Raw genomic sequence first — 18,044 nt, 5'->3', positions numbered from 1 at the left:
TAGTCTTCATCATCCGGAAATACCTCTGATAATGAAATTGGTAGAGTTATATATTCCACGTACAAATCTAGATATGATGCAAAATACTGCACAATTAGCAATCTGTGTAACGTTCGATGTTACAATTGGCATTCTTGAGTCAAGACAGGCTCGGTTCTTTGCAGAACTCCCTCTCTGATGGAGACAAGCATGTGTGGTTGTAAGAGGTCTCAAGTCCTTATTTTGTGCTCCTAAAGCCATACTTCACCATCCCAGTTCTCGAATCAGAGTGCTAACTACAAAAGCAGAGCATGCATTCTCCTCTCAGTATTGAACAATTGATTCTTCATCTTCTCCCTGACAGTAGATACCATCTACTCCCATCCGGACATGTCATGCAGGGGCTCAACAGCTTTCCTCCTTTTAGACCAGTTTCCTCTACCACTGGCAAGACCTCCCAATTCCTTGCACCCCTCACTGTCTCTCTTCCTTCAGTCTCATCCTTTTTTTGCCAAGGTCCCTTTTGTTGTCTTGCTAATCTCTGGATCCAAATAGGGCACGGAGTTGACAATTTTTCCCAAAGAGAAAAGATTAGGAAGTAAAAACAGGAGAACTACAATCTCTCCCACAAGCTGGACAGTGGAATAAGGAAATAATTAAAATACTAGCAACTTGCCTAATGTGTTAGGAACACTCCTCTGGCTTCAGGATGTTTGCTCTTTGTTCCATTAGCACTGAAAATAGAACACAAGAAAAAACTTCTAGCATCAATTCCTGTTGTACTGAAGCAGCTGAATTTGAAGTGTCAAGAATTGGCTAAATGCAGCTAAAATTCAAACTACTTCCCCTTGTACTCCATGGGCAGGCAAGCAGCTGCAATGTGAAATTCTGATAAAACTTTGGTGCATGTCTTGGCCTCCCTTAAGATATAATTTCCAGATGAGTTTGGAAATAAACTCACACGTTTACTTAGAAATAAACACATGAATAGCAGCATGTTTCTTCTTACTGATGACCAAGTAACACACTGAACTGTTTTTCAGCGTTTGCCTTGCATACAATTAAAATTTTTTAGGAGCTGCAGCTTCTTTTATAAGAATCTAGACAGACTGGCAAAGACTTCTCTCTCTTAGCTGTTTTTTGCAGTTCCATGAAATCCTGCAGGAGTGCTGAGGGATCTACTGACTACAGGTTGAAAAACACTGCTCTAGATTATTACTCTGCAATTTTGTAGCTTGTGCAGAGATATTCTACTAGAGGGAAATGAAAGCAATGACACAACGCTACTGCAGATACTCAAGCTTCCTCTAACCCTGCAAGGGCTGTGTACTACTGTGCAGATGGCTACCTCAGATCCTAATTTCAATTTCAACACAATGCTGAGTGGTGATAACTGCACTCCCAGTCTCAGCTGAACAGAGTACATTTGCATTGTATTGGAACTGCATGATGCTTCAGACAAAAAGGGTGGATGACAATCACAGGAAATTCATGTTAGACATACAATTCAGATTATTTGGATTTAGATGATTTGTCTTCTGAGAGCATCTACTAAGCATATGGAATGCAAGCTCCTAAATATCCAAGTGTTCTGAAACATGCCTTATCCGAGATGTAGAGCAGCCACGGTGAATGTCACCCACTGTTAGCAAACTAAAACCCCGTGTTTTTACATGGTTTGGGGTCATTTTGGTTTTCTGTTGAGGTTTTTGTTTGGTTGGTTTTTTTACCCAGAAGGGATGCAAGAAAACTGAAAAAAACCACAGAAGTGTTCCTGTATGATACATATTCCAGAACTAGATAGTATCATTACACAAATGAGTATTACTTAGCAGTATAGTTGCACTGGCTTTTGAATTCCTACATGAGAATGAACCCACATGGCACGCTGATATTCAAAGACAGAAAACTGGCTATTATACCACCTTCGGTATGCCCATGTCGTGCATGCAGTAACACAGCTCAGTTGAACACAGTGAAGATAACAGCGCACACTCATTCCTGGCGTACAAGAACAGTACCACATCCCTTTGGCTACATTTAATGAAAACTGTTGAAACTTTGTGGTACATGTAGTATCATAAACATGCAGTATTATATTTCTGCCATCTTTTGGAGCTGACAAGTTTCAGAAGATTTCTCAAAATCAGGAAACTAGAAGCAGATTCACATTTGAGGCCCGGTGTTCAGAACGTGCAGCTGTAACTGCAGCTAATGAATGCTCCTGCAGCAGAACTTCAGAAAGTTCTGTCCCAAGACTAAATGGACGTGGAAGAAAGAAATTTTGATATCTGACACTAAAGAGGAAATACACTGCTACAAAATATTTCTAAGACAGAGTTCTCTGTTTTTACCTTGAAATACATATTTTTATTCCAGAGTCTTTAATTAGCTTCATCACCACTTCCTTGGAAATGAAATGTCAATCAAGTAAACAGTTCACATTTTCAAAATAAGCACTTACCAGGATATACCTTAATGATTGTCCTAAACCTGGTAATCTTGCTGTAACCATACTTTTCTTCTTTAGTCTACATAATACATTAGTCTGTACCATCCAGCTTTCGTTCTCTTTTCTTCAAACACAACTGTTGTTACCATGTTGGATTTTAACATGTGCACATGCTCAAAGATATTCTCCTAAAAATAACTTACCAAGTCACACATCAACATGGAAATTGTAAAAATAGTAATAAAGTTGTCATCCTTACAGACTACCATCCTGCTAAGTCAACATCGTCTCTGAAAATTGCTAAGGATGGAGGGCCAAATGTAGCTCTTGCCTAAGCTAGTGCAATTCTGTTGACTTCAAAAGGAATGCATCCGCCCTGTGTGATTTCTTTTGTATAAAAGCTCAGAATGTTAATGGAAATTAAGCTTTCAATCTATTCTAGATTTTCAAAAGGGACAATTTATCCTTTATCACTGGGCAAAAATGAATCTTCCAACGTATTAATGAATTTCTGTCTCATCCATGCTTTGAAGTTTCGATACCATTCTATAAGCTTTTTTCTCCTTTGAATCTTTTCTTGTAAGCTCATTTTTTTTTCTTTCTCTAGAACAGCAGGAAGCTCTTTCCAGTTTTTAATAAAGATAAATGGAGCCCCCATGGTTTTTAATAATTGTAATGGAGCACTGTGGTACATTGATGAATTTCCGCAATCACCTGGTGTCATTACATCTTCTATAACAGGCAGAGAACCATATGAACAAGCTTCATAAATTCTATAGCATTCTGTATTTATTCCCACTGGGCACAATGTCAAATCACTCTGCAGCAAGGCTTCTTGATAATTCTTGAAACTTTCATTTGTTTCTTGAGGTTGCCACCTAGGAAAGTAAAGGGGTTGAAAATTAATATTTTTCCCACAGGCACTGCAATGAAAAAGTAGAGATACACTTTAATTTAAATTATTTATAAAACTAAAAATGCTGTGAGTGTAAAAATTTTATATTACACACACAATCAATAAGCTTTTACTTTTAGCCTTAACTATTCTCTAAATAGTCTTCTGAAAATGTATTGAAAATGTCACTGTTGAAAATAGATTGTAACACTTTTTAGATATGGTCCTTTAGGAAATTATTAATACTTAGAAGTGTAAGAGGCAAACTGAAACTCCATTTTAAATCTTTTGCATGACTTGGATGATGCATATGTCAATTTACTTCACAGGAGAGTTCAGAAATAGACATACAGGGAGACACTCGATGGACTCCATTAATGAATTTTTTTGGCCTCTAATACTTTAAATTAGTAGAGGTTTTCTCGTCAAAAGTTAGAATGTAAAGCAATCCGTTAACCTGAATCTGTCTGTCTGAAGTGCCTCAGAACGACTGTGAAGCAAGAGCTTATGCCACAGAAACAATCTATCTCCTGATATTCTTCATCAGGGTAGCTGAGGTCTTCCTAAAGCACTGCTGTGCCTGCTATCAAACATTGTTGCTTAGCAAAATTAAGAAATACAATCAGAACCCTATTCCTGTTAGTCAAAACATCTGTTCTACCTACCAGAAATAAAAAAGACCTGTGTCGTGAAGACTAAATCCACTCTCTTATATGGAGCACAACAAAATACAGTTGTCTTTTTCTTCTACTCAGACATTAATACATACAAGGTGCGAGGCAATTATTTTTTCTCCCACCATAATCAAACGTATATAAGAAAAAAAAAATTATCTTTATATGTAGTGTACATAGGAGATTTTTCTGTGTATTTAAAAATATGCTTTCTGTAAAATACAGCACCAGAAAGGCTGTTACATTATGAAGACCTATACAAAGAGTCTTGACAATGTTCTCTGTTTTAATTATGACCAGTTACCTTTATTTGTACTATTTTTAACACTCAAGAAAGGATTGGCAATAATGAACCATGCAAAAAAGTCTGAATATTTTCACAAAGTAAATCAAAGTCTTACTGTTCTCTGGCTGCAATCCAGCAAAGTTTGTCAAGCCCATCCTGCTTCAAAATTTCCATTAGCGTTTCCCTAGAAGAGTTCTTATAAACTGTTCCTAAGAAATTACATAGATATGATCTTGAATCACGTAGCATTGACCAGCTGGGTTCTACAGCTGGAAAATTTCTGTAGCTGTAAAAACAATGTATATATTAGACAACTGTATGTTTTACATCACAGAAAAAACTTTTTGCACCATTTCAGTTTTACTGCAGCAGATTCTAAGACTAACCCACATATTTGTTGCCAATTCACATCTATAAACACAGACCCACAAACTAGCGCAAATCCTGTCCTAAAAGTTGGTCTTTATTCCCTTTGCCCCCACCACTCTCTTCAGAGACTTTCCAGATTACTTATGTCTTCTTTCAACATCAGAGATATTACGTGTGTATGTTACAAAATGTCCTTGAGAAACACACTTTTCCAATGGCATCTGTTCTGGACACAACCACTAGTTTTGACTGAAATGGTCAGGTTAACATTAACTATGGAGTTTGAGTCTCAGAGACCTTAATCTCTGGGCATGCTTACCAACTGAAAATACCACTGGTAATCTCCCAAAGGAAAATCTCACTTTAATGTGGGTGGACTTCATTAATCTAATCTTTTGGCTACTAAATAGCTTGTCATACAAGCTATTTAATTTGTCTTTTTGGACTCAAAACCAATGCAAAGCCCTGGGATCCAATGTAAACTGTATGCTATTCTTTTCGGTATGATTTCACCACATCAGATATTTTTCTTTTTTTGACTGATTCCTCAAATCTTACATCACTTGTTTTGGTCATCATGACAGCCAGTGAAACCCTGCTTCATCTGAAGGGCTGGCACTAACTTTTTCATTACATAAAATTAGTATTTTTTTCTGGAACAGATGAGTATTAAAAAATTTTCTGCTCCTTTGCATTCTTAAATTAAGACAGATATTCCTTCTAATGTTATTATTTTTGATGGATCACTGTTCTTCTACTTCCCAGTTGTTTCTTTTTCTAGAAGAAAAGCTATACCCTGATCCCAGTTATTTACTGGTTTCAAAGGTAGGCTCTACCTTATTTCACAGCCATTTCTTCATTGCCATTAATGGTTCTGAAGACCTATTAAATTTCTTCACCTTCCCAAATTTTGATGGAACAGTCCTTCCCTTGTTCTTCTCCTGCGTGACCAATGTTAATTCACTTACTTTCAGAAAACCACTTTTAACTCATGCCATTTTTGAATGATTCTACATCTTTTATTTTCCCTCTTCACTTGAAAAATCTGGCACATTTGTATACCTTTAACCACAATTTTTACAACCACTGGTGTGCAAGGGCTGCAATGTCCCATTCTGATACCTGAGCTATCTTTCTGCCCCCAGCTCTGCACCCCAGTTTACTGCTGTAACTGTTGCTGCCTTCTGTTATCTGCCTCCTTAATCTTTGCATCTCAAAACTCAGTTTCTTTTTGCTTGGGAACTTGCAATGCCATCAATTCTATGACACCATTAAGAATCCATATTTAGTGTATTTCAATGACATTGTGAGCAAGTTCAAGCTATGTATAAAAACTCCATACGGTTTGCCAACTAGCTCAATACAGGCTATTGAATTCAAATTCAACACAAGACACGAAAATAATGCTGTATTCTTTTAGCCTTATATTACTATGATAAGTAGCTAAACCACTATTAACTCTGTTAATAGGGAGTAAAACTGCATCAAACTGAACTAAACCTTTATCTACTCCACACAAATAGTTTGAGCAGTTTACGTCTCTGTGGTACTGCAGTATACTAATTCCAAATGGAAGGCCTACAGTTTCCTTTTGAGAGCCGTAACAGAGGTTAAAAAAAGTACTACCAGTACCATCCCTTTCCTTTCCTAAACAAGCAGTAGTTGGAATTACATAAATACCTTTAAAATCCCCATACATATTACATCAGCAGTTACGATAAATCTCAAGAGCAAATCTACTGAAGATAAAAAAAACCAGAAAACCGCACCAGACAGGCTAATTTTTTTAAAGCTCTCTAAGTCCTAGCATTCTTTTCCTGTTACCATTTTTATTGCTAAATGCAATTTCCAAAGATTCCAACACTTCATTTAGATCATCATTAATAGGATCATGTTCTACAATTTACTTTCTATAATTTTGGGGGGTTTCAGCAGTAACATTCAGATGTATTTTCGATACCTCATGCACAACAATTACGTTTCAATTGTAATTTCCGCCTACAGCACTTACGTAGCCACTCCTAAAGGCCACTGGAAAATATCTTCTTCATTTACCAACGCATAGTCATATGTAACAAAGAGTAGATTTACAAATCCTCCATTTCTTTTCAGGTATGGTTGAATCCATTCATTGTTGCACTGCTCATTTCCAAGCAGCGCAACTGCTACGTGCTGTATTTTGTGAGTCTGAATTAACGTTTGTGCGTAATGCAACCACTGAGTGGCGTAAGCGATCTTTGCTTTTTCTCTTCCATTCAGAACTAGCACAACATTTTCAGCTTCAACTGAGAAGTAGCCAGGAACTACAGATGGACCAGTGATGAAGCTGTGAAAACCAAAATACAAACAGTAAACACCCTTAAGACAAATTATTGACTTTAATCTTCTAAGCATCCTTACTACACAGTTTGTACTCCAGAGATTTTTTTTTTCAATAAAGGAAATCCAATATACTGCAAAGTAACTGTGCAACTGTAACCATATCTGTTGTTAGTATCTACAGCTTAACACAGGAATAAAGCTGCCTTCATCTTTATTCAGGAAAAAGGAGATTGAGACTTAAATGAAAATAAGGTATTTTGTCAATAAATCAGAACCACTACCATATTCAAACATCAAAATGTGGGTAAATCAATCAACTTTAAAAAAAGGATGTACTTTGATGTTCACTAAAGGTCAAACTTTTTCTTAATTCCAGTAATAGCAAATGAATACTATATTGGAACAAGAGAGAGGCCCTCCCAAAAATCTGTAAGAGTATACTAAAACAGGTATCATTATGAGAGACAGTTAGCTCGTCTGGCATACTGCTTTTCTCTGTCATTTTGGTTAAGTTAGGGATAGACCAAAAAAAGACACTGCATCATCTGATACTGAGTAGAATCTATAACACAAGAGGTACCTATTTAAATGTAAACTTCTGTTACTTGTGTAACCCAGGTCAAACTTGAGGCTCTGATATAAGCTAGTAAGCACAAACATTTTAGGTAGAAAACTGCATTTCTACATCTTGTACAATGTATTTAACAGAGGCATTTCCATCATGTAGCAAAATCATTATATCACTAATCATTTACAAGTATCTGACAACTGCCATTTATGAACTGCAATGAAGCAAACCAGTGTTTGCCAGCTCCTGCTCTTCAGTTAACTGCTGTGTTAACAGACTATTGACTGAACTCAAAGGATTAGTGACTACACAGCTTGGGAAAGTGTGGAGGGGAAAAAACCTAGCAATTTTTTTCCCAAGAGTTAATGAAATGTTCATTTTCTAGGTCTGCTGCATTACTACAGTTTTTCAGCTACCAACAAAATGTAATTTAGAATGAGCATGAGTTTTAACTAATTTAGAATGACCATGAATTTTAACTCATGAAGTGCTGAGATTGACAGCTAGTTCCAGTTCAAGTGTGCTTAGTGAAAAAAAATTCATAGCAAAAGCTGTAAAAACTACTTTTTTTACAGGTTAGTGAGGTTATCTGAAGCTGACTGACCTTAGGCAAACATATTCTAAACCTGAGTTAAGCCAACATGCTGCTGGCTCAGTAGGAGTGGCATATTTTGGAGCCAAGATTCATGAGACTCATGATTTGGAATCAAGACTTCTAATAAGTTAAATGTGAGTCAGGTCAAGATTTAAATCCAAAGTTTAATAGACAATGAGAAAAGTCTCCACTCAGTTTAACAGACAATGAGAAAAGAATCACTGGGATTCATAAGAGAGAACACCTCGAGCATCAGAATGCCTAAAATAGTGAATAGGATACTTAGTCAATCCAGTGATCACCTTGTAAAAGGAGACCTGGGGTAAAAGGGTTTTATCTATGGACACAGTGTTGTGAGGCTATAACAGGAGTAACAGGGCATACAGGTGGGGAAGCAACGACCTGTGTGTAGGAAAATACGAAGTTTAACAGCATAAAATTACAGTGGGCAAAAAATAAACACTATGGAAATCCCATACTTTAATAATAAAAACACAGTGCTAACGTTGTACTACTGACTCCCAGTCAGAACACAATCGGGACTGGGAAACACAAGGGATTACAGAAGCTGCAAAATTAAGGCAGTAGTACTAAGAGATTTTCACTACTTACATGAAGGCTAGATGAAGGATGGTATAAGGAGATATAGTTTTTTTAGACTCAATAAATTACTTGCTTCCTATAAAGTCCATGTTTTTCCTTACTAGTCTTAGAACCTTAAGTCTTAGAAAAGATACTATTCCAGATTGAGTCTTCCAGACCTAATTCCAAAGATGTTAGTCAAACAGCCATTCTGTAACAGCAATATGATTAAGTTTAACACGGCAGCAGGAGAGAATACACCAAATACATCCAGCGTAGAGATACTCCACATGCAATAGAGGAATTACTTAAAAATGAGAAAAATCAAGAAAAGAGCTCTGAAAGGAGTAGCCCAAATAGCAAAAAGCTTGCAAGCAGCTTGTAAGGCTGTTCAAAAACACTGTATAACAAGCCCAGGCACACTGCATGCCTCAGTTCAACAAGGAAACAACACAGCCCTCCCACCCCACCCCATATGGCTTAATAGAAAAGTTAGGGAGGCTGTCAAAGGGCAAAGTCAGCATTGAAAGCAATGAAAAGCTTGCCCAAACAAGGAGGACACCAAAGCTCATACAACACTTGCATGAAATGCAAACAGAAAATTAGGGCTAAAAACAATTTGGAAAGCACCTTGTAAAAGGCTGTTCTGGCTGACAGGTAAAGCCTCTTTAAACATATGAAAACCAAAATATATATAAAAAATATACCAAAAAGACAACTACAGAACTGGAGGGACAACAGTTTAAAAAGGGTTTAAAATGGGATGACAAAGCCATAGCAGAAGAGATTGCCACACCTAACTCATCCTTTTCAGCAAGAAATATAAGGTAAAACACTGTAAGTATTGTATCTGGACCTGGATGGCATTCACTTGCGAGTTCAGAAGGAACACAAACACAAAAGCGCAGACCTGCTGGCAAAGGTGTGCAGCTGTCATTATGAAGGCTGATGAGAAGGGGTCTGCCAGTGTCACTCCCATCTACAAAATCAACCTGAGAGGACCAGTAGCAGAGCAGTCATTTGAGTTCCCTCTCTCAAGAGTCTGTAATAAACAGTAAGATCACTCGATCTTATCAAAAGGTAAGATTACTGATCGCATATGTGGATAAACGCTGCTGGAAATGAGCAATCCTGTCTCACTAATCTGATGGGGATCTATGAGTGTGTCAGTAAGAATAAAGACAAAGGAGATCCAGTAGACATAGTGTATTTGGATTTTCAAAAAGTTTCAGCAAAGGCTACTAAGGAAACGAAATTGCTGCAACCTATCCTTAGCAGAATCCTTTGGCAGGTAAATACATCTTTGCTAGTTAACTTTGTTGACCAATATGCTTTCATTCTGGCATGAATCAAGATGGTTGCAATCTGCATAAGGAGGACAGGAGAATGGGACTTAAGAACTGCTGAACAACTGAGTTTAACACGGGGCGGGGTGGGCGGGGGGAAAGCAGCACTGAGTGTTTATAAAATAGAGAGGGTGTGACTCGCAGTGGAACAGAAAATTTAGGAATGCTCTTACTTAATGGTAAGAGATACGAGGTTCGGCACTCCCTGCTCTACAACATCCTCCCAGATGACAGGAGAGAAGGATGTGAATTGCTTCGGGCCAAGGAAAGTGCTAAACCCTGCTCTCCTACTTCTTGTATGAATGTGCCAATGTGTCAGTAAAATCCACAGCTATGCAGTTCCTTCTCCACTCGTGTTTTTAAATAAATGTCCCTGCATTTCATGCAGAAGCTGATACTTCCAGTATTCTTTAGGCAACTTCTCTAATAAAAACATGAAGCCATCCAAATCTATACTAAGCCTGTTTTCTCCATTATAAATATATGAAATGGGCTTATTCATGCAACTGCGTTCAAGTGATATTTTGCCATTTTTGTGTCTTTAGATTTGATATTCTTTAAAAACATTCATGAGAGCTCTATGTTTTAATAATCATTAGACTTACCACAAAAAACTGCACAGCAGCACATATTCTCCAAATGTGTCACCTCAGCTAGTTCCCTCTAGCCTCATCTAGTAATCAAATGGAGATAATTTACCTCAGCCAGGCAATAAAGAAGTCAACAACTCTAGAAAATCTTATAAGCAGCTTGCAGCCAAAATCATGTACTAATTCTTCCTCACAAAATAATACAAAATAACATTTCTAATCTGAGTAAAAAGTAGAACTTCAGCTATTTCATTTCAGAATCCTAATCATTAAAATAACAGTTATATTTGCATATATTCTATATTTTGCACAACAAGTTCCTACTAGCCTGTCAAATTTTAACCTTTGTTATACTGGTACCAAACTTAAACTTTGTATTTTTATAGGATCTAGCATCCAAGTTAAAGTTAAAATAAAGACTCTATTATCCCTGGTTCCTCTAAACATAACAAGAAGATGTTTAAATGCTAGTATAGAAGTCTTTCTATGAGAGATGCACACCCTAAGGAACCATGTGAGGTTATTATTCATCTGAAACAGGCACACCAGAGAGAAAATAACCGTAATCAGTCAAGTGACAGACTCATTAAGCACAGCAAATTATTTTTGTATTATAAACACGAAAAGCAAGGGCTTGAAAAAAATTCTCATGTCCATGCCAAGAAGACAATCTAGCTGGTACAGTGTCATTGATTTCTACAGCTTCCGTGATTTTAATTCTGGAAACAAAGCAGTCTCTTCCCAAGATAACACTACAGGCACTGGTCCCTATTCAAATAGAGTATTGTATCCTTTCTCCCAATCCGTGAATGGAAAGCTCTATTGCTCTGTCAAGGAGACTACCAAGATGCAGTAGCACCGTTCATAGTTGATTCTGTAATCTTGTAGGATCAGGTTATATTTGCAGACAAGGAATAGAGCTATTATTTTTTAAAAGAGTATGTAACTTCATCTATTTCCTTAGATGTACGACAGACTCTTTAATAATTGCTATGTTTAAATCAAGCCTACGTGTCCTTCTAGAAAACACTTTTAATCACTTATGAATGTGATGTAGGCATTACTGAAAAGATTCTGTGGCCTGTACCATGTACTCAGTCAGATACATTGATAACTAAAAGTGCCAAAAAAAATTTGTGATCAGTTAAAAAAAAACCCTTTCAATTCACAATCACATGGTTACTTCAAACACTGTCTGCAAACTTCAACTAGAACCCCGTCTTATTGTGCGAGGAAAAAACACCTTTCTGAAGCAACACATTTTTCAGAAGTTAAATTCACTTAAGCGCGTCATTTATGCTTTAAAAGAAAACATTTTTAACACATGGGTCCTGGTGCAAGTGACTAAATGTTGTAGGAGAGCTACTACTGCAGACTGGCCAAATAGATGAAAAATCCTTCAGCGTTAACTGTATCTTTACAGAAGGCCTGAAAAATGGTATTAAATAGGACCTTTAGAGAAAAGTTCTGTGTCATTCACTAAATAATATAAAGTGTTTGACAATAGTCTTAAAATGTGCATGATCACAGATCAAAATACATTTTGAAAGGAATCAATGTTTCAAGTGTTATCTTTTGCTTTGCATAGAAACTTTTGCTTTGCAAATCAACTAGTTAACCAGATGCTAGGTCTCACAGATTGTTTTTGTTATAAACAGAAACAAATTGTGGTTTTGATACAATCCTATTTGTGAATGAATGAGTGACATCCTTTTTCCCTGAATACAACAGAAACCAAACAGCAGGAGACACCTTCTTGCCTCACAACTCCACACTTCTTTCAGTCAACTATAAACCCCCAACTCCAGTTCTTAGGCTTTTCTCAGGGTTGTATTTCCCTGTCTCCTGAGGACTCTTGGCTGGACTCTCTCAGCACCGGTAAGGCTTTCAACATTTCTTTCAAATACACAAATCTTCATAAAACAGCAGTTGAAATTGTTCCAAAGTTTTCTATTTTTTAATAGTGACATGTTTGGGCTAGAATGTGCTGCTTTTATCAAGTATGTGTTTCCATGAATAAATGTAACTGCTTTGTGATAATTTTGAATGAGAAGTTTTGTGTATATTCCCTATTTACCAAAAACATGACAAAATTAAAGTATTTGCAACTGTATTAAGATAACTGCAACTCTCAGACAAAATAACTCTCAGACAAAAAAGATGCACCTGTGCATCTTACAATGTTCTTTAATTTTCCATTGTTTGTTAAAGTTAACACAACTGAAGTCAACATTATGCAGCTAGTACCTGAAATATGTTCCTCCTGCTTTTTGGCTTCCTTCTCTCCACTGTGCAGTCACATCAGCTGGCTCAAGGTGCCCTCCAAAAATATGTTGCCAAAGGTAAAGACCTACATAAATGAAGATATGATGGAAAACTTGAATGCATAGATCTTGCCTACTCTATACTCCTAGCAAATAAAAGTATTTCTGGGAAATGAAAAAGCATAACAACATAAGAACTTGGGAAAGAGATATCAGAGCTTCTTATATAATGTGGACATTGCTTCCCAAACTCCATGTAACTTCAAATTAGTTAAGGTGAATTTTTCACACATTGGGGCATTTAAAAAGATTCTTTGGCATCTTTGGTAGATGAAGATATACCACACTACCACTTCTGTCACCATCTCTTTCTGGTACAGGTACCACTTGAAAATGAGCAAATATTAATCAGCATTTTAAGGACAAGCATACTTCTTTTAAGCTTTTGTGAAAGACATCCAATTTTTGCGCTGGAATGCACCACCATCTAGTATACCAATGTGTTCTACAATGCTACATGAAAGTTCAACTGAAGCTAGAAAATTTACATTTTCAAAAAAGCTAAAATAAGAACAATGATATGTCTTCAGCAATATTTAAAAAGCTTGGGAGGACCTTGGCCCCCAGTTTATGTAGAGAAGAAACTCAGTGTCTTCTACAACAGAAGAATTTCCAAGTTTACCAGTGGCAGTAGTATGGCAGTGCAGAAAATGCCTTCTTTCTCACTGTGTGATGCCTTATTTCACAAAGTGTAAATGTGACAAAAATATTTTTTTAGCCAAGTAAGAGGTCTGTCCTTGTGTTGTATTGCAAGCTAGACTGGATTAAAAAAGTAACTGGGTTTCTTTGCCATTTGAGCCATTTTCTTTGAAAGATGTGAAAAACAGCCTTGAAAAGAACCGATACAAAGGAACTAGAGTCTAACTACTCAGAGATTGCTATTAACATAAATTTGAGTAACAGCCACCACTTCCTTAACACTCTCTATGTACAGATATCCATGTTAGTTAATCATATACATAAGCTTCAATTATTAAAAGCAAAGGGAAGTGCTGTATCAGAAAGGTTAAGAGATTAATAGACATTGATTACATCTGCTTACCAATTGCTGCTTTGCCCCAAATCTGTACTCTAAGACTGGTTTGTTCTAGATGAGATCTTGCATTTTTTATCATCTTAAGATTAGCTTCGTATCTCTGCTGAGAAGCAACCAGTTCATTTTTCTCATCCCCTTCCCATGGATTCCACTCTTCATTTCCCAAGGCAACATGATCTAAGAAACCCAAAAGCGTCATTTACATAAAAAGAACAGATTAACACATTTAGAAAACTGACGAATTTTCTCGAAGCAGCACCTGACAACCCTCCCACCGCCCCGGGCCGGGCACACGGCTTCCCCCACCACCACCGCCGGGCCACCGCCTCCGCACGCGCTGGGGAAATGGCCGCCGTCCGCGCAGGCCCGACGGTGGGGGGGCCCGGCGTCCCTCAGGCGCTGCCGCCGTGCCCCGCCAGCCGCGGCGCTCCCGAGAAGAGGCGCTGGGAAACGACGCGCGGCGCTCGGCCTGGCCCCGGCTTTCCAAGCCGGGGACGACAACAGGGGGAGGCGCCGAGGCCTCTCTGGCGCAAGCAGGAGCTGACAAACTGCAGCGACCCCGCATCAAACCCACCGCTCCCCCCCCGTCCCCGCGGGCTGCACCGCTCTCACCTCGCGGGCCGCGGCGGTCCCGGTGCGCCGGGCGGGGCGCGGCCGGGCGGCGGGGCCGGAGGAAGACGGTGTAGGCCGCGTAGAGGGAGAAGAGGCCGTAAGCGACGATCAAGGCGGAACACAGCCGCTTGCGAGCGCCCCGCATCCCGCCTGGCGCGGGCGCAGGCCCCGGCGAGGGGCGGTGTGAGGCGGAGGCGGCGGCGGCCGCGCCCGCTGGGGCGGGAGGGGCCTCCGCCCGCGGCCTTGGTCCTCGTCCCCTGCTGAGGAGACTCAGAGCCCAGCGCACCGTGACCTGCCACCGAGGCCCCCCCGAGCGTTGCCGCTACAGCCTCAGGAACGCGATGACTGCATGAAGGCACTCGTCCCGTGGCGGCTCGGCGCCTGGAGCCGAGCGATGAGTACCCCCGGGCTCGTCCTGCCCCACTCGGGCTGGCGCGGGGTGCCCGGGCGGAGCCGGGGTTCTCCCGGCTGCGGCTGCTGACTCCGCGGCACGGAGAAGCGGGCAGCCGTGGTGTGCTTTCCTCCTCCCGAGGGCTTCCATGGGCTTTCGAAAGGACAGAATCGATAGGCGTTGAAGATAAGTTCAGGAACACCAAGCAGCTTTAGGCTGTCGAACATACATAACCACACGTCGCCTTTATCATTCATGGAATAGTTTGGGCTGGAAGGGACCTTTAAAGGCCATCTAGTCCAACCCCCCTGCAATGAGCAGGGACATCTTCAACTAGATCAGGTTTCTCAGAGCCCCGTCCAACCTGATCTGGAATGTTTCCAGGAATGGGGCGTCTGCCACCTCTCTGGGCAACCTCTTCTGGTGTTTCACCACCCTTATTGTGAAAAATTTCTTCCTTATATCTAGTCTATATCTGCCTTCTTTTGGCTTAAAACCATTACCCCTTGTCCTATCACAACAGGCCCTGCTAAAAAGTCTCTTCCCCACCTTTCCTGTAAGCCCCCTTTAAGTACTGGAAGGCTGCAAGAAGGTTCCCCTGGAGTCTTCTCTTCTCCAGGCTGAACAACCCCAACTGTCTCAGCCTGTCCTCACAGGAGGGGTGTTCCATCCCTCTGATCATTTTTGTGGCCCTCCTGTGGACACGCTCCAACAGGTCCATCCATGCTTTTCCTGTGCTGAGGGCTCCAGAGCTGGACACAGTACTCCAGGTGGGGTCTCGCATTCAATATATGTGGTCCTGGCATGGGCTGAAGCTCCTGTCATCTATGCCTGGCATTTTGGTGCTTCAAGGAGTGCAGAGGGAAGGGTTGGTCCTGACCAGCAGCCACCTTCTGCAGGAAGCTGTGTGATGATGTTTTTTAACTGCATTGTAAGCAGATAGGTGAACAGCACTGTCAAGTCATGGGCATTTTATATAACAGGGAAAGCTGTGGACTGACCAAACTGAACCATGTTACATAGTAAGAGAAAGTTGAAGCTCTTTTTAGGCTATCTGTGAATCTTTTTTAAGGCTAGATGTTACAACTTCTGTAAAGCCTCTACCAGCCTGTTTTCAAACACCATAATCCTAACGGTAGCCAAAAGCAGTGACCTTCACCTGCCTGAAGCAGAGAGTCTAGAACAGTATAGATTATAACACAACGCACAACCCCACAGCCTGCTCTGGATCTGAGTGGTTTTTTCCTTGATCAATTTTTTTACCCTTATGAACACTTTGCTCTAACCCTGACCTAAGATTTATTTGATGGACCCCTGCTTGCTCCAAACCAAAATGTAACTAGTTGCCTTAGCAGGCCTTCTGAAATAGGCTTACAGTCAGCCCACTGCCAAATCCTAAATCTAATTTAATCATTTATACACTCACTGAACTAGAGATCTAGCCTGATGACCCACAGTGGCTGCAATGAGACCTTTATTTTGACATCCCTTTCTGATTGTCTGTATTAACCTGATTCACCATTTTCTTCCAGCCCAGCTCTTAGTCCTAAATGTAACCCTGATTTCATAGAACCATAGAATTATAGAATGGTTTGGTTTGGAAGAGTTGGAAGGGACCTTTAAAGATCATCTAGTCGTGTGTCCCCCCCCCCGTCCCTAAGCAGGGACATCTTTCACTAGATCAGGTTGCTCAAAGCCTCATACAACCTGACCTTGAACACCTCCAATGATGGGGCATACACAACTTCTCTGGACACCCTGTTCCCGTGTCTCACTACCCTCGTCGTAAAAAATTTCTTCCTTCTAGTCTCTTTCAGTTTAAAACTGTTGCCCCTTGTCCTGTCACTACATGCCTTGGTAAAAAGCTTTTCTCCATCTTTCTTATAAGCCCCCTTTATATATTGAAATCCTACCCATTTAAAACCTGCATATAATGGTGATGACTCTTGTCAGGGCTAGTGGTAATCTGTTGCAGAATTGCAGGTGAATACACTTGTTCCTATTAGGCATCGTGGCCACTTTGCTTTGGGAATAGTGAAAAGTGAAAAAGCTATACATTATGTAAAAAAGCATATTAATTTTATAAAAGAGCTTTGGCTCCCGTTCAAAATATCCAGCCAGACCAGGGCAGACTCAAGTGAACGGTTTTCCTCAATGCAAACTGAAATCACATAGAAACCAGTGGGACTTAAGAATATATTTAATGTTAAGAATGTACTAAGAGGGGTAAGGGGATGAACTTAACAGAATGCCTACATGAATTAAGATCTTTAATTAAGAAAAAAAAATCATGAATTAAGATCTTTAATAAAGTAGGAGCTTTGTCCAGGGACTATAGAAGTAAGACTTACAGGAACATAAAGCTGGAAGGAACCACCTTAACCATGGAGTTCCCTGAAATCATGGGAAACCATGCAGCCGGTACCAGACTTAGGAAATGCCACTACTTCATACACAGTGTCTGTGGGGCCCTACAAAACTCTAGCAAGTAATACTTCCTAGCACTCTATAACAAACTTCCGATATGTTGTAGAAGACTAAAAGCCAAGTGATATGTCACAAGAAGAGAGGAGAGATCAAGAGCATTGGTGATGTCAGATGACCTCTGTGCAAACATGATAATTATATGTTCTAGATGATATTAGGAAGCAGCTGTGTTCTACAGTGTAGAAGAGGGTGGAAAGCCCAACAGCTAATGAGACTTGGAAAGATCCTGAACCCAGATCTGGTAAATGAGGAGGCTTAGATTCTTTTTCAGCTCTGAGACAGCTTGCTGTATGATCTTATGGCAAATTATCTTGTCTCATGGTGCTCCAACAGACTACTTGTAAAATGTTCATAACTGAACTTCCAGAAGTGTTATTAATTCTAGTTGATATAAAATAGTTGAAGTTTTCTTCGAATGGCAGGTACTCAATAAAAACAGGAAGATTTGTAACAAAAAAGGAGAATCTATTTAATAGCAAGGACCTTGAGCAGTAAACAAACATTACAAGTTCTTTACATTGTAAGGTGTCATAAAT

The 18,044-nt window shown here is 39.7% G+C and overlaps 1 protein-coding gene across 2 annotated transcripts; it reads right to left on the bottom strand.

Annotated features, from left to right (window-relative positions):
* Positions 1–2,891: 2,891 nt before the first annotated feature.
* RXYLT1 (ribitol xylosyltransferase 1) lies at positions 2,892–14,775 on the bottom strand (the record flags this gene model as incomplete). 2 transcript variants are annotated; one of them, XM_082002491.1, is made up of 6 exons in its annotated part: positions 2,892–3,309; positions 4,402–4,572; positions 6,667–6,981; positions 12,906–13,008; positions 14,025–14,195; positions 14,622–14,775. In XM_082002491.1, 6 exons carry the CDS (start codon positions 14,773–14,775, stop codon positions 2,892–2,894), a joined length of 1,332 nt encoding a protein of 443 aa, XP_081858617.1. The 2 variants fall into 2 exon arrangements, with proteins under 2 accessions (XP_081858617.1, XP_081858618.1); XM_082002492.1 differs by having other exon boundaries at positions 14,631–14,775.
* Between the last annotated feature and the right edge of the window lie 3,269 nt (positions 14,776–18,044).

The sequence above is a fragment of the Phaethon aethereus genome, assembly GCF_964289735.1.
Source record: "Phaethon aethereus genome assembly, chromosome: 1".
NCBI lineage: Eukaryota > Metazoa > Chordata > Aves > Phaethontiformes > Phaethontidae > Phaethon > Phaethon aethereus.
The sequence above is the reverse complement of the archived record's forward strand: the minus strand, read 5'-3'. Positions and strand labels throughout refer to the sequence as shown.